The sequence below is a fragment of the Melanostigma gelatinosum genome (assembly GCF_949748355.1).
Source record: "Melanostigma gelatinosum genome assembly, chromosome: 21".
NCBI classification, from domain to species: Eukaryota; Metazoa; Chordata; class Actinopteri; order Perciformes; family Zoarcidae; genus Melanostigma; species Melanostigma gelatinosum.
The window spans coordinates 710474-727426 of NC_136654.1; the positions used below are offsets into that span (position 1 = coordinate 710474).

A 16953-nucleotide genomic window follows, 5' to 3' on the forward strand; every position below is an offset into this window, starting at 1 on the left:
ATGTTGGTGTGTGGTGGTGTTATTGGTGTGTGTTGGTGTATGTTGGTGTGTGGTGGTGTTGTTGGTGTATGTTGGTGTGTGGTGTTATTGGTGTGTGTTGGTGTTATTGGTGTATGTTGGTGTGTGGTGGTGTTATTGGTGTGTGTTGGTGTGTGTTGGTGTTGTTGGTGTGTGTTGGTGTTGTTGGTGTATGTTGGTGTGTGGTGTTATTGGTGTGTGTTGGTGTTGTTGGTGTATGTTGGTGTGTGGTGGTGTTATTGGTGTGTGTTGGTGTATGTTGGTGTGTGGTGGTGTTGTTGGTGTATGTTGGTGTGTGGTGTTATTGGTGTGTGTTGGTGTTATTGGTGTATGTTGGTGTGTGTTGGTGTTGTTGGTGTATGTTGGTGTGTGGTGTTATTGGTGTGTGTTGGTGTTGTTGGTGTATGTTGGTGTGTGGTGGTGTTATTGGTGTGTGTTGGTGTATGTTGGTGTGTGGTGGTGTTATTGGTGTATGTTGGTGTGTGGTGTTATTGGTGTGTGTTGGTGTTGTTGGTGTATGTTGGTGTGTGGTGGTGTTATTGGTGTATGTTGGTGTGTGTTGGTGTTGTTGGTGTATGTTGGTGTGTGGTGTTATTGGTGTGTGTTGGTGTTATTGGTGTATGTTGGTGTGTGGTGTTATTGGTGTGTGTTGGTGTTGTTGGTGTATGTTGGTGTGTGGTGGTGTTATTGGTGTGTTGGTGTTGTTGGTGTATGTTGGTGTGTGTTGGTGTATGTTGGTGTGTGTTGGTGTTGTTGGTGTATGTTGGTGTGTGGTGTTATTGGTGTGTGTTGGTGTTGTTGGTGTATGTTGGTGTGTGGTGGTGTTATTGGTGTGTGTTGGTGTTGTTGGTGTATGTTGGTGTGTGTTGGTGTTGTTGGTGTATGTTGGTGTGTGGTGTTATTGGTGTGTGTTGGTGTTGTTGGTGTATGTTGGTGTGTGGTGGTGTTATTGGTGTGTGGTGGTGTTGTTGGTGTGTTGGTGTTGTTGGTGTATGGTGTTATTGGTGTGTGTTGGTGTTGTTGGTGTGTGTTGGCGTGTGTTGGTGTTGTTGGCATGTGTTGGCGTGTGTTGCAGTGGGGGAGGGGATGTTGCAGTGTTGTGTGTTCAGACTGAAGCAGCAGAGCTTCTCTCACCATCGTTCCCATCAAACGGTTGTTTTATGTCTTTTCAACAACAGAATTCACCGTCTGCTCAGCTGAGATGGTGAAATCTGTTCCGAGAGAAAGAGACAAACAGAAACATGAATCAATCACAAAGTTAATCTGAAACTTTATTCAGTCTCAAAATGTGGAGAATCTTCTTCTGGAGGAAAATAATATCTGATCAGAATAAATAAATCAGCTGCTGGAGCGTTAACGTTAACCAACTCACATGTTGTTATTGAAACTGAATGAACTGGTGGATTACTTTTCATTTTCTCTGAGGAACATGAAGTTTAAACTATGAAGTATAAAGTGTGAACGTGTTTTCTTGGTCGAGCGTTGATTCCAGCAGCCAGTGAGCGACGTGTGGAAGCAGACAGAGAACCTGAAACGGTCACGATTGATCCAGAGGTCTGCAGCTCGTTGGGATGTTTCTCACGCTGTAAAGGTTGAATCATGAGGCCGGTGAAAAACAGCTGTTGTCTAAGACACTGAAGCAGAAGAAGCCGGGCGGAGATAAAGGGCCGGCTGTGCTGGTCTGGACCGCACTGAGACCGGGACTCACTGGAGCTGGTTCCTGTCGGGTTCGTGTGTGCACGCGGAGCTGGAACGCTGCAGTGAAGTGCTGCCACCTTTCTTTACTCTGGACGGGCAGTTAGTGACAGGAAGACCGACGCTTCATGAAGCCGCTTCACAGCCGACACTGGAGCTCTAGTGGGTCCCATCAGATGACTGGCTCGGCTCTGTTCAACCTTCATTGATTAACGTTCAAGTTTGAATCCATCGATCTAATTACTAATTCCATAATTTGGTCACACTGGAGGTTTATTCATAACTGAAGCAGGAAACACTGAAATAGAAACATAAGAAGCAGATCTTTCCTCTGACTGAAGGTGTCGACGAACCGGATCAGAAGGAACCTTCAGGACGACACCAGGAGACGTTTCCTCCTCAGCGCTGGGATAAGATTCCTTCTCCTTCGACCTGGAGACCTTTCTCTCTGCTGGTTTGTTGGTAACGTTCTGTGTTGAACTGTCATATCTCTGTGGAGAGGAAGTGAGATAAGACTTCCTGTCTCTTTGTAAACCTTTCATCCTTCACTTCCATATCAGGGTCTCATGGAACGACCCACATGGGACTTCAGGCCACGCTCAGATGGATCTGAAGTCTCCGCTGAGCCCTGAAGGCACCAGCCGGCCTCTGAGGAGAAAATAGCAGTTCAATGAGAAGTTCAACTGTTTGGATAAAGTTGATGTCACCAGACTCTATTGTTAATAGTAGAAGATCCAAGTTGCTGCAACTGTGAGGTTGAACTCACTGGAGGAGAAATGTTGTTATTGCACATTTCTACCAACCAGGGATATGTTCGCGCCGCTACGTCGCGCCGCTACGTCGCGCCGCTACGTCGCGCCGCTACGTTGCGCCGCTACGTTGCGCCGCTACGTTCACAACTAGACATACTGTTGCTCTCAAACCTCTTCTGGTGTCACACTGCGTGTGAACTCTTTTGTACATCTTTCCTGTTTACTGTCTATATTTATGTTTCTTGCAGTATTTGTTGTTATTTTGTCAAACTTTATTTATTGATCTGCACCAAAACAGCAAAGCAGTTGTGATGAACCTGATTGTGATTAAAAATGTCGTAAAGCTCTTAAGCGTCTTCTCTCTGGAGGTAAAACATCGCGTCACAGCGATCACGTTCACTGATCATCAAAAGACTCGAACCACCGTCAACATCTTCCATAGATCCCAGTTTGCTGCCTGCAGACGGACATCCACATCTTTTGAATCTCTCTCTCCTTTGATTTCCCCGGCCGGTGATACGGCGCAGTGTGTGTTCCTAAATGTCGGTTTAATCTTCACAGCCAATCAGACGGCCTCCCAGCACGAAGCACAAAGAGTTCATGACCCGAGCAGAAAAAAACAAAAGTCTGTTTGTTGTTTGTGAAACTCTTTGATGGTTCAGACAAACCGGAGCAATTTAGACGCTCCATTTGGTGAGAAGGCTTCAAGGTGGCAGAGACAGGTCAACACACACACACATCTATCCAGTTGTGGAAAGTATCCAAGTACATTTACTTGAGTACGTTCTATGGTAACGACGTGACGGAGACAACCTCCGGTGAAGTCAGTGCTTCAAGTGTTAAAGCTGCATTCTCTCTAGTGACCACCAGGGGGCGACTCCTCTGGTTGTATAGAAGTCTATGAGAAAATGACTCTACTTCTCTCTTGATTTATTACCTCAGTAAACATTGTAAACATGAGTTTATGTCTCAATCTCTAGTTTCAAGTCTTCTTCAATACAGCATGATGTTCATTTAGTACATTATGGTCCATTTAGAGTCACACAGACCATAAAGCAGGGGATGCTTTAGGGCGGGGCTACACGCTGATTGACAGGTCGATACCAGAGACGTGTACGGCGTCTCTACGTCACTCCTCAGTCCATATATGGTCACTTCCTGTATGCATGTTTCTTTAATCTCTGACATCACGGTCATCCTATAATTTCATTGAAACATATGACATACTGCTACATACAGATGGTGATAGGTGGTATTAGTACCTTTACTGCACTAAAGGATCTGAAGACTTCTTCCAGCTCTGCTCACATTCTCTCTGCAGAAGAAGAATTATTCCAGAGGAACAGATGTTGAACCAGATGTTGCTGCTCACTGTGAACCAAAACATACAGAATTATTCAAATGTCAGCGATCTCAGTGCTGAGTTTCCTTAAAGGGTTCTGTTAGTTTCAGGGTTTCTCTTTCTGCATCTTGAGGTTTATTTTAGGTTGTTTTTAAAATCCTGAATATTTAAAATGAACAACGAACAGAAGACGTCTGTCTTAGAGGCGTGACAGGTTGTAGTTTCCGGGTGTGAAGAGGTTCCAGATGAAGTGGTTTCTCTCTCTCTGTGAGTTCTCTTTCCTCCTGAGTGAAGAAATGAATCCTGTGGTTTGGACCGACGCTCCCAGAATGCTTTGCAGGAAAAACTCTCCGCCGGCTTCGCTTCACGTCGGTTCAGTCAAGAGATTCCTCCAATCAGAGAGCTCACAGCTGACAGGAAGTGACACCGACAACAGAACAGGGAACTCTGACAGTTCTGACTTTTACTCAAGTACTACTTTCGGGTACTTGTACTTTACCTGAGTATTTCCATTTCATGCAACCTTCTACTTCCACTACATCTCAGAAGTACATATTGTACTTTTTACTGTCCTACATAAATATTGTACAGTACTATGTAATTATACTAGAATTACTGTACTATAGTTGAGCGACACACCTTCGTGTGCGTCTTTATTGATCTACAGGTTAGAGACGTGTTCAAGGAGCTGAAGTTCAACTTACAGAATCATCAAATCACAAATCTTTCCCAACATGATACAAACATTAAGAATCTAAAGGTGGGTTAGAAATACGAGAACGAGACAACGAGTAGAAGTAGTAGCTCAGGTAACATCGCCTCCGACTGGCAGAGCTCGACTCACATACCCACAATGCATCAGATAATGACAGCGAGGAGGAAGACGAAGCGATGAAGAGCGTTTGTGCTCGATGCTCGGCCGCCCTATGAAACATGTGCTTCAGTTAAAGAGTTCACAATCAGCTGTTTCCTCTTCTTCAAACGAACCATTTGAACAGAAGACGAACTCCGTACGTCACATCAACATGAGACAAACTTTAGTTCAGTTGTTAAAATACATCCATTCATGAGAGTTCAGGTTACAAAATGCATGAAAACACTGGATCTTTATTTTACGCATTCCATAAAAAACAAACAAACAACATTTCGTCCTTTTGGTGCAAATAAATAAAAGTCAGAACGAAGTGACTTCAAACTGGATTCATAAAGATGCAAAAATATACAAATACAAGTTTGTCTCCGTTTGTTTGTGTGCAGGTGAAGACAGAAATAAATAAGTGTGGCATTACGAGCCCTCACAGGAACAGTTCCTGGGCCAACAGCTGTTTAACATTTCAAAATAAAAGCCTTTGTTTACATGAACAAGCTTTCTACTGTGATTTAGTGAAGAAGTTTAGTTTATTAAAACACGGGATTCATCTTCAGAACTCTAACCATCGGTTATTATAACAGACGGGCTTTTATTCTGAAACCCCAACAGTCCAAACATGTCCAACTGGACTTAAAATCCATTTGTTTGACAGAAACACATTGTTGAGAAAATTCACACTGACTTTAAATAAGAAGTGGACATCGTCATGGTGACGTCACTCGTTGGTTTGTGGATGTTTTGAAGCTTCGAGTTTGACGATTTGTCCGTCGCCATCTTGGTTTTTTAGCAACCAGTGAACAGGAAGTGAGCATATATGGACTGAGGAGTGACGTAGAGACGCCGTATACGTCTCTGGTAGAGACCTGTCAATCACAGTAGCCCCGCCCTAAAGCATCCCCTGCTTTATGGTCTGTGTGACTCTAAATGGACCATAATGTACTAAATGAACATCATGCTGTATTGAAGAAGACTTGAAACTAGAGATTGAGACATAAACTCATGTTTACAATGTTTACTGAGGGAATAAATCAAGAGAGAAGTAGAGTCATTTTCTATAGACTTCTATAAACCAGAGGAGTCGCCCCCTGGTGGTCACTAGAGAGAATGCAGCTTTAAGACACGAAGCTTTGATTCACTGGTTCTGATTAATCAGCATTGTGCTTCCGTCTGCTGCAGGTTCGGTGTTTTCTGAACAAATGGGACATTTTTCTGACGATCGGGGTTTCACAATAAAGAACCATTATGACGTCATCGTACTTGAATATTATTTTACTCTCAACAAGCTGAGAGAAACGTGAGCAGTCAGACTGAAACAGTTTTTACTGACATGATCTCATTTGTATCCGTATTTAGTGAGTTTGTTTGTTGTGCATTCGACATAATAACTAACTTGAAGCTTGTGTTGAATTGAACAGTTATTGATTTATTATCAACGGCTCAGCCGTCTGACTGCTCGTGTTTGTTTGTCTCAGATGCTTCACGAACATTACAACAGTTACTTTTAATGAATACAGCGACAGAAAAACAAAAATCAAGTTGTGATAAAGTGAAATAAATGTTGAGTAAAGAGTTTTAACAGTCAGTTAAACATCAAAGGAACAGCTCAACAATTCGACTTCTTTTCTTTGTGAGAGTGAGACGTGAAGATGGAAATCGATCTCATGTCTGTGGGTTAAGAATGGAGATTAGCTTAGCTTAGCATAACGACTGGAAGCAGGGCCAATCAGCTAGCTTAGCTTCGTCCAGAGTGACTCTGCTGTCACTCTTTATGCTAAGCTAGGCTAACAGTCACAGGCTCAAGCTTCACACTGAACGTATAAAAACTATTTCTAAATCAATCTTTTTCCTTTAACTCTCGTAAATAAACGTATTTATATCCGACTGTAGCTTCACATACTAACGGAGGATTACTGCAGTGCAGATGTGTTCGTCTCAGTATAAACTGCAGTATCTGAAAAACAACCTGTAAATGAATACTTTGTGTACTTTGTCATCATTAATCATCACATTGTTAATGATAGAAGCTGCCACAGTTAATGCCCAACTGCACCAAAGATATTCAATTAGCTTTTATTCCATAATTGCTATGTGCAAACATTGAAAACGCACTTCTAAAAGACGTGCAAACATCTGGAGAATCAGACCAGCAACCTCTGAGGAAACACGACAGGAAGTTGACCGAAGGAAGCTGAAGAAAAGCAACAACACGAACATCAGAGTCCGAGGGACGAAGTGCACAAAGTCTCGTGTGACTGGTTCTGACCCCGAGAGGCCGATCGTGTTCTCTTGAGTTCTAACGTGTTCGTCTGTAGCGCTCGACCAACGATGACTGCAGAGCGGGGGGGGTTGAGGTAGAAGAATATACTGAGATGATTAATGTAATAGTAATTATTTATGTTCCATGGTTTTTCCTTGCAAATTTATAACTTTATAATCTCTGATTTTCTGGGAAATTTGTGAGTTTTTCTCACAACATTACCCCCCCCAGCTGCATAAATGATTTCCATGTTTCACCAACAATGGCCTCACGTGTCGTCGTTTCAGGACAGACGTTTAGATGAGAGGAGGAGGGGCTCCCCCCCGACCCATGACATCATCATGCTGAACCACAAAGAGGCACAAAAACACCGCAGCTACAAACTACTCCATGCCCACAAAAGAACTCTCAGACGTTCCACAACAGGAACGTCTTCAGTCAGAGACTACAAAAATACTTTCAGGGTCCAAATAGTCCTCATGTCTTTGAACTCACCACAGCGAGGGTTCAACCACAAACTGACTGAACTGGACGTCCACTTCACGAAGAGGAGGAGCCACAAGATCACATGACCACTCAGCTGAGAGGGACAGAGTCTACCTGTGCAAAGGTGCTGGTGGGAGGAGGAGGAGGAGGAGGAGAAGGAGGAGGAGGAGGAGGAGAAGAAGGAGAAGGAGGAGGAGGAGGAGGAGGAGAAGAAGGAGGAGGAGAAGAAGAAGGAGGAGGAGAAGGAGGAGAAGAAGAAGAAGAAGAAGAAGAAGAAGAAGAAGAAGAAGAAGAAGAAGAAGAAGAAGAAGAAGAAGAAGAAGAAGAAGAAGAAGAAGAAGGAGGAGGAGGAGGAGGAGGAGGAGGAGAAGCAGTACTTGGTTTCTCGTTGCATTGATTATTCTCTTCGTAACAGTCATTGCCATTCATGGGTTCTGAGGCTTGGAGGAGTTGAACCAGCAACTTTAGTAGAGTTTACAATCTGTGGAGGTCTGAAGGGTGTGTATGGGGGGGGGGGGGTCGTCTTTACCAGGCCCGTCCAATCGTCACTGTGGTGGAGAGACAGAGACACAAAGAGACAGAGAGACACAAAGAGACAGAGACACAAAGATACAGAGAGACAAAGAGACAGAGACACAAAGAGACAGAGAGAGACAGAGACACAAAGAGACAGAGAGACACAAAGAGACAGAGACACAAAGAGACAGAGAGAGACAAAGAGACAGAGACACAAAGAGACAGAGATACAAATAGACTGAGCGACAGAGAGACAGAGAGAAAAATAGACAGAGAGACAAAGAGACAGAGACTCAAAGAGACAAAGATACAGAGATACAAAGATACAGAGACACAAATATACAGAGACACAAATAGACAGAGACTCAAAGATACAAAGAGACAGAGAGACAGAGACACAAAGCGACACAGAGACAGAGTGAGAGAGAGAGACAGAGAGACAAAGAGACAGAGACACAAAGAGACAGAGAGCCACAGAGACAGAGAGACAAATAGACAGAGAGAGACAGAGAGACAAAGAGACAGAGACACAAAGAGACAGAGAGAGAGAGAGTGAGAGAGAGACAGAGAGACAAAGAGACAGAGACACAAAGAGACAGAGCGACAAAGAGACAGAGTGACAGAGAGAGACAAAGAGACAGAGACACAAAGAGACAGAGTGAGAGAGAGACAGAGAGACAAAGATACAGAGACACAAATATACAGAGAGACAAAGAGACAGATACACAAAGAGACAGAGAGACACAGAGACAGAGACACAAAGAGACAGAGTGAGAGAGAGACAGAGAGACAAAGATACAGAGACACAAATATACAGAGACACAAAGATACAGAGAGACAAAGCGACAGATACACAAAGAGACAGAGAGACACAGAGGCCGAGAGAGACAGAGAGACAAAGAGACAGACACACAAAGAGACAGAGAGACAAAGATACAGAGTGAGAGAGAGAGACAGAGAGACAAAGAGACAGAGACACAAAGAGACAGAGAGACAAATAGACAGAGTGACAGAGAGACAAAGAGACAGACACAGAGACAGAGAGACAAAGAGACAGAGATAAAAATAGACAGAGAGACAAAGAGACAGAGACTCAAAGAGACAAAGAGACAGAGAGACAAAGACTCAAAGATACAAAGAGATAGAGAGACAAAGAGACAGAGAGAAAAAGAGACAGGGAGCCAAAGAGAGACAGAGAGATAAAGAGACAGAGACAAAGATACAGAGAGACAAAGAGACAGAGACACAAAGAGACAGAGACACAAAGAGACAGCGACACAAAGAGACAGAGAGAGACAGAGAGACAAAGAGACAGAGACACAAAGAGACAGAGTGAGAGAGAGACAGAGAGACAAAGAGACAGAGAGACAAAGACAGAGACACAAAGAGACACAGAGACACAAAGAGACAGAGACACATAGACAGAGAGACAGAGAGACACAGAGACCGAGAGAGACAGAGACAAAGAGACAGAGACACAAAGAGACAGAGCAACAAAGAGACAGAGTGAGAGAGAGACAGAGACAAAGAGACAGAGTGAGAGACAGAGTGAGAGACAAAGAGACAGAGTGAGAGACAGAGACACAAAGAGACAGAGTGAGAGGTGTTGAGGTTATTTTACATCAAACACATGCTGTGAGTAAACAGAAGCAGTGTTTTATCATTTGAATGACTAAACTTTCATATCTTCTGTATTTTCTGATGGCGTGTTCTTTACCTTCATTGCTGTTTGTTTATTTATTCTGTATTGTGTAATTATATCTCAACATGTTTTAAATAAAGTTCTCTTTAGGACCACGAAGGAAACAGGAAATGTTTGGACGCTTTGAATCGGACCGCCGGTCGCTTCACGTTAACGTCACAGCCGCCCGACGCTGACGGGGCTCAGATCCGGATCAGAAGCTGCTGATGGATCTCAGAGCCGTTAAAGCTCATGTTGAGATATTTAAAGCCTTTAACTTTGGAACTGATTTGAAGTTTTGAGCCGATTATGTTTTGAACTTTCATGCTGTCGGATGAAAGTGCAGAGGAAGACCATGTGATGTGGTCCGTGAAGAGGACTGTGATTGTTATAGAACCTCGAATCAAAGTGTGTGACGACGGGCTGTGATCGCTGCCGACTCTCTGGTGACCTACACTCAACAGGGTCCCTGAATGCTCGGGGTGGGGAAAAAAATCGACACAGCATAGTATCGCGATATTTTGCGTGGCGATATTGTATCGATACATGGACGCCAAGTATCGATCTTTTATTTTATAAACTATAAAAAAAAAAAGTTAAAAAAAAAGATTATTAATCAAATCAATTACTTTTTTAGTCCACTAGATGGTGCTGAGTTGTTTTCTGGTGAGGTCAGCAAAGGTCCCGGGTCAGCGTAATTGGTAGGAAGTTGGTCAAAACAAAGATAACAACGGGGTTAAACCTGACACAGTAGCCGGCTCATGGGGAGAGTGCATCACTGTCTCTCTGCCCTCACAAGTATCGTGACCTAAGTATCGTGATAATATGGTATTGTGACCTAAGTATCGTGATACGATGGTATCGTGACCTAAGTATCGTGATAATATGGTATCGTGACCTAAGTATCGTGATAATATGGTATCGTGACATAAGTATCGTGATACGATGGTATCGTGACCTAAGTATCGTGATACTATGGCATCGTGACCTAAGTATCGTGATACGATGGTATCGTGACCTAAGTATCGTGATAATATGGTATCGTGACCTAAGTATCGTGATAATATGGTATCGTGACCTAAGTATCGTGATACGATGGTATCGTGACCTAAGTATCGTGATACTATGGTATCGTGACCTAAGTATCGTGATACTATGGTATCGTGACCTAAGTATCGTGATACGATGGTATCGTGACCTAAGTATCGTGATACTATGGTATCGTGACCTAAGTATCGTGATACTATGGTATCGTGACCTAAGTATCGTGATACTATGGTATCGTGACCTAAGTATCGTGATACGATGGTATCGTGACCTAAGTATCGTGATACTATGGTATCGTGACCTAAGTATCGTGATACTATGGTATCGTGACCTAAGTATCGTGATACTATGGTATCGTGACCTAAGTATCGTGATACTATGGTATCGTGACCTAAGTATCGTGATAATATGGTATCGTGACCTAAGTATCGTGATACTATGGTATCGTGACCTAAGTATCGTGATACTATGGTATCGTGACCTAAGTATCGTGATAATATGGTATCGTGACCTAAGTATCGTGATACTATGGTATCGTGACCTAAGTATCGTGATACTATGATATTGTGACCTAAGTATCGTGATAATATGGTATCGTGACCTAAGTATCGTGATACTATGGTATCGTGACCTAAGTATCGTGATACTATGATATCGTGACCTAAGTATCGTGATACTATGGTATCGTGACCTAAGTATCGTGATAATATGGTATCGTGACCTAAGTATCGTGATAATATGGTATCGTGACCTAAGTATCGTGATACTATGGTATCGTGACCTAAGTATCGTGATAATATGGTATCGTGACCTAAGTATCGTGATAATATGATATCGTGACCTAAGTATCGTGATACTATGATATCGTGACCTAAGTATCGTGATAATATGGTATCGTGACCTAAGTATCGTGATACTATGGTATCGTGACCTAAGTATCGTGATAATATGGTATCGTGACCTAAGTATCGTGATACTATGGTATCGTGACCTAAGTATCGTGATAATATGGTATCGTGACCTAAGTATCGTGATACTATGGTATCGTGACCTAAGTATCGTGATAATATGGTATCGTGACCTAAGTATCGTGATAATATGGTATCGTGACCTAAGTATCGTGATACGATGGTATCGTGACCTAAGTATCGTGATACTATGGTATCGTGACCTAAGTATCGTGATACTATGGTATCGTGACCTAAGTATCGTGATACTATGGTATCGTGACCTAAGTATCGTGATACTATGGTATCGTGACCTAAGTATCGTGATACTATGGTATCGTGTCCTAAGTATCGTGATACTATGATATCGTGACCTAAGTATCGTGATACTATGGTATCGTGACCTAAGTATCGTGATACGATGGTATCGTGACCTAAGTATCGTGTATACTATGGTATCGTGACCTAAGTATCATGATACTATGGTATCGTGACCTAAGTATCGTGATACTATGATATCGTGACCTAAGTATCGTGATACTATGGTATCGTGACCTAAGTATCGTGATACTATGGTATCGTGACCTAAGTATCGTGATACTATGGTATCGTGACCTAAGTATCGTGATACTATGATATCGTGACCTAAGTATCGTGATACTATGGTATCGTGACCTAAGTATCGTGATACTATGATATCGTGACCTAAGTATCGTGATACTATGGTATCGTGACCTAAGTATCGTGATACGATGGTATCGTGACCTAAGTATCGTGTATACTATGGTATCGTGACCTACGTATCATGATACTATGGTATCGTGACCTAAGTATCGTGATACTATGATATCGTGACCTAAGTATCGTGATACTATGGTATCGTGACCTAAGTATCGTGATACTATGGTATCGTGACCTAAGTATCGTGATACTATGGTATCGCGGGACCTCTGGTGATTCCCACCCTCCTGAATGCACCACGCTGAAGCTCATTCTACCGACCTGCCGTCCGTCTCTACAGCGCGCTGCTGAGTATCTCCGACACCTGGGCGTTCGTTTGGTCATCTGAGTCGACGTCCTGCGTGGCGCCTCCCTCTGGCTCCTCCTCCTCCACGACCACCGACTCTCCCTCCGCCTCCTCCGTCCTCTCCTCCTCCTCCTCCCAGCTCCTCCTCTCGTGGCTGGGCTCCTTGCAGGGCTCCACAAAGATCCTGCGGACGTGGGGCCGAGGCTCCCGCTGGCGGCCTTTGTGGCTCTCCAGGATGCAGGAGGCGTGGCTAACGAAGGTGGCGTCTCCGGGCGACGGCGGGTCCGGGTCCAGCTGCTTGGTGGTGTAGACGCCCTCGGATAAGGACCCCGTGTGGCTCTCCACGCTGTGGCCCCGGAGCCAGCGCTGGGCCCCGCTGAAGTACTGATGGCTCCTGGAGAGCAGCTTGCGTTTGGCGGGGGGGTTGGCGAGGGCCCTCAGCGGTAGGGCCACGCCCTCCTGGCTCCCAGACAGCGAGAGGCCCTCCAGGGTCCTGGTGGTGCCGGACAGAGCCGGGGACAGGGAGAGGGACGGGGACGTAGGGGAGGTCCTGGTGGTGTCGCATAGAGCCGGGGACAGGGAGAGGTCTGTGAAGAACCGAGGGGACGTAGGGGAGGACGTAGGGGAGGGGGAGCGAGGCAGACCGGAGAGGGAGTGGGGGAGGAGGGGGGAGAGACGGAGGTCTGTGGGGGGGCAGACGCTGTACCTGAGAGACGAAGACACAGATGACAGTTTTAATATCGATACTCGTCTCCAAAGAAAACCTCCAGACAGGAAGTTGGATCAACCAATCAGCTTTGATTGACTCCAGACAGGAAGTGACAACATTGTCTAAAGGTCAACCCAAAGCTCCCAACGATCCCAGTGAAGAGACACTTTCACTAACACAGAATACAGAATAACGTTTATGTACAAATACATTGAAATGGACCAAAATGACAATACAGAAAAAACAAAAACAAGCAGGAATGAAATGATGAGCAAAGTGTCACAGCAGATTATATCCAAAAACAGATTTAATTCATACCTGTACTTGTGCCTGTACTTGTGTTACCTGTACTTGTACCTGTACTTGAACCTGCACTTGAACCTGTACTCGAACCTGTACCTGTAGCTGTGTTACCTGTACTTGTACCTGTGCCTGTACTTGAACCTGTACTTGGGCCTGTACTTGGGCCTGCACCTGTACTTGTACCTGTACTCAAACCTGTACCTGTAGCTGTGTTACCTGTACTTGTACCTGTGCCTGTACTTAAACCTGTACTTGTACCTGTACTTGGGACTGTACTTGGGCATGTACCTGTACTTGGGCCTGTACTTGTACCTGTACTTGTGTTACCTGTGGAAGTATGGAAAGCTTAAGAAACAGAGCGGATGAAACATTCACGTATTATATTCAGACAGAAACATTCAGGAGTAAAGATGGAACATGAAACATTAAAGCAGAGATTTTATTCATCAAACATTTATGATACAATCACGTCTCATCGTGTGCGTCTGAAGACGTTTGAATCAGGGAGAAAGAAGAACGAGATAAAGAGCCACAGTGGTCCACATGTTGTGACAGCGTATGAACCCTTTCGTCTCTCACTCACACATGTCATAGCAGACGTCACTGAGTCCCTGAGGGTTCAGGGTTTAAGGTTCATCGGGGGACCATGGTTTAGGGTCTCAGAGAACTGACCTGAGCTCGTGGATCTGGAGCACGTCCGGGGCGCTGCCGCCCAGCGAGTGAACGGCCTGCTGGGAGAGATCCTGAGCCGGAGAGTAGAGCAGGTCCAGGTCTCGGGGGCTCAGGGCGTCGCTGGAGTCGTAGTCGCTGTCGGTCGGCAGGAAGACCTCCGAGGACCCGTCCTCGTCCGATCCGAGCAGAGAGTCTGACACACGGAGACAAAGATGGCCGAGTTATTTGATGAAATCTATGTTTTGAAGCGGCGTTGCAGAGCGACGACTCACCGCTGACGGCTTTCCTCCTGCAGAGCTCCGGCGAGGGCGACGGCGTGGGCAGGAAGTCCATGTTGGAGGAGGTGGAGTCCGTCTTCTGCTGGTCGCTCTCCGCCGCGCTGACGTCCACCAGGCTGGGGACGGGGACGCCGCCGCGAGGCTGCTTGTAGCGGGCGTACTGGAGGGCGTCGGTGAGCCAGCGGAGGTCACGACGCATCTCGTCCAGCTGCTGTTAGAGGTCAGAGGTTCATTGAACAGAGACATGGGTTCAAGTACGCTTTAATAATATATTATTAGAATTATTATTATTACAATAATAACATTATTGTAATAACAATATATTATTATTATTATTACAGTAATAATATATTATTATTATAATAATATATTATGATTGTAATAATAACATTATTGTAATAATATATTATTAGAATTATTATTATTACAACAATAATATTATTGTAATAATAATATTATTGTTGTTACTATTACTGAGTGTGTGTGTGTGTGTGTGAGTGTGAGTGTGTGTGAGTGTGTGTGTGTGTGAGAGTGTGTGTGTGTGTGTGTGTGTGTGTGTGAGTGTGTGAGTGTGTGAGAGTGTGAGTGTGTGAGCGTGTGTTTGTGAGAGCATGTGAGTGTGTGAGAGTGTGAGTGTGTGAGAGTGTGAGTGTGTGTGTGTGTGTGTGTGTGAGAGCATGTGAGTGTGTGAGCGTGTGTTTGTGAGAGCATGTGAGTGTGTGAGAGTGAGAGTGTGTGAGAGTGTGAGTGTGTGTGTGTGTGTGTGTGTGTGTGAGAGCATGTGAGTGTGTGAGAGTGAGAGTGTGTGAGAGTGAGAGTGTGTGAGAGTGAGAGTGTGTGAGAGTGAGAGTGTGTGAGAGTGTGAGTGTGTGTGTGTGTGTGTGTGTGAGAGCATGTGAGTGTGTGAGTGTGTGAGAGTGAGAGTGTGTGAGCGTGTGTTTGTGAGAGCATGTGAGTGTGTGAGAGTGTGAGTGTGTGAGAGTGAGTGTGTGTGTGTGTGTGTGTGTGTGAGAGCATGTGAGTGTGTGAGCGTGTGTTTGTGAGAGCATGTGAGTGTGTGAGAGTGTGAGTGTGTGAGAGTGTGAGTGTGTGTGTGTGTGTGTGTGTGAGAGCATGTGAGTGTGTGAGCGTGTGTTTGTGAGAGCATGTGAGTGTGTGAGAGTGAGAGTGTGTGAGAGTGTGAGTGTGTGTGTGTGTGTGTGTGTGTGAGAGCATGTGAGTGTGTGAGCGTGTGTTTGTGAGAGAGTGTGAGTGTGTGTGTGTGTGTGTGTGTGTGTGTGTGTGAGAGCATGCGAGTGTGTGAGAGTGAGAGTGTGTGAGAGTGTGAGTGTGTGTGTGTGTGTGTGTGTGTGTGTGTGTGTGAGAGCATGTGAGTGTGTGAGAGTGAGAGTGTGTGAGAGTGTGAGTGTGTGTGTGTGTGTGTGTGTGTGTGTGTGAGAGCATGTGAGTGTGTGAGAGTGAGAGTGTGTGAGAGTGTGAGCAGGGGCGGACTGGGGGGAAAAAGTGGCCCGGGAGTTACTGTCAGACCGGCCCACTCAATACACGGCGCGCTGCCCACTCAATAGTCTATATCTATTAGATATAGTTTATATCTCAAAGACCTCAGAGTTTATTTTAATACTGGAGTAAAGGAAGCTATAACTGCTTATTTTGCCAACCTAATCTCTTCTTCAAAGAGAAATCCCAAGATTCTGTTTGACACAATTAAGAGAATTGTTTCACCATCTGTCTCCACTTTACCATGCTATTCTGTTGACGATTGCAACAAATTCCTTATCTATTTTAATGATAAGGTAACAGGTATTAGGTCTGGCATTCAGCCTGGGATCTGTTCATCTACTTGTAGCTCCTCGCAATCTCCTGCTGTTCTGGACTCTTTCCAGCCTATCAGCCTTCAAGACCTGATGGACTTAATTAACAAAACAAAGCCATCAACTTGCCCTCTGGATATAATTCCATCCTCTCTATTTAAGAAAGTTCTGCTAACTATTGGCCCTGCAGTAACATCTATTGTCAATTCCTCATTGTCTACAGGAATTGTCCCTTCCTATTTCAAAACATGCCACTATCCAGCCCTTATTAAAGAAAACTTAGATCCAGCTTTTCCCATGAACTACAGGTCCATATCAAAACTGCCTTTCTTGTCCAAAATTTTAGAGAAAGTGGTGGCCAAACAACTTACTGCTGCACTGGAGAGGCACAACATGTACGACAAGTTCCAGTCTGGGTTTCGTAAGCAACACTCTACTGAAACCGCTCTCCTGAGGGTTTTGTGTAAAAGTAAACCCATGTCCTAGACCTGCTCTTAAAATATGTTTTACGTTTTTATTTTAGTTTTTATTATTTTTTATT

At 44.4% G+C, this 16953-nt stretch overlaps 2 protein-coding genes across 2 annotated transcripts in view; both read right to left on the minus strand.

The window, feature by feature from the left end:
* nog3 (noggin 3) overlaps positions 1 to 1172 on the minus strand; it is a 4290-nt gene extending 3118 nt beyond the window's left edge. Inside the window, exon 1 of the mRNA XM_079292926.1 lies at positions 1153 to 1172. The gene's annotated coding sequence lies outside the window, so the exon portion shown is untranslated. The remainder of the gene's footprint in view (positions 1 to 1152) is intronic.
* A 6605-nt stretch (positions 1173 to 7777) lies between these two features.
* Positions 7778 to 16953, minus strand: part of ankfn1a (ankyrin repeat and fibronectin type III domain containing 1a) — a gene marked incomplete at its 5' end in the record, with an annotated part of 75496 nt that continues 66320 nt past the window's right edge. Inside the window, 4 exons of the mRNA XM_079293925.1 lie at positions 7778 to 7969; positions 12615 to 13345; positions 14324 to 14516; positions 14596 to 14812. Of these exons, the coding sequence (XP_079150051.1) occupies positions 12628 to 13345; positions 14324 to 14516; positions 14596 to 14812 (1128 nt within the window). The 3' untranslated portion in view covers positions 7778 to 7969; positions 12615 to 12627. The remainder of the gene's footprint in view (positions 7970 to 12614; positions 13346 to 14323; positions 14517 to 14595; positions 14813 to 16953) is intronic.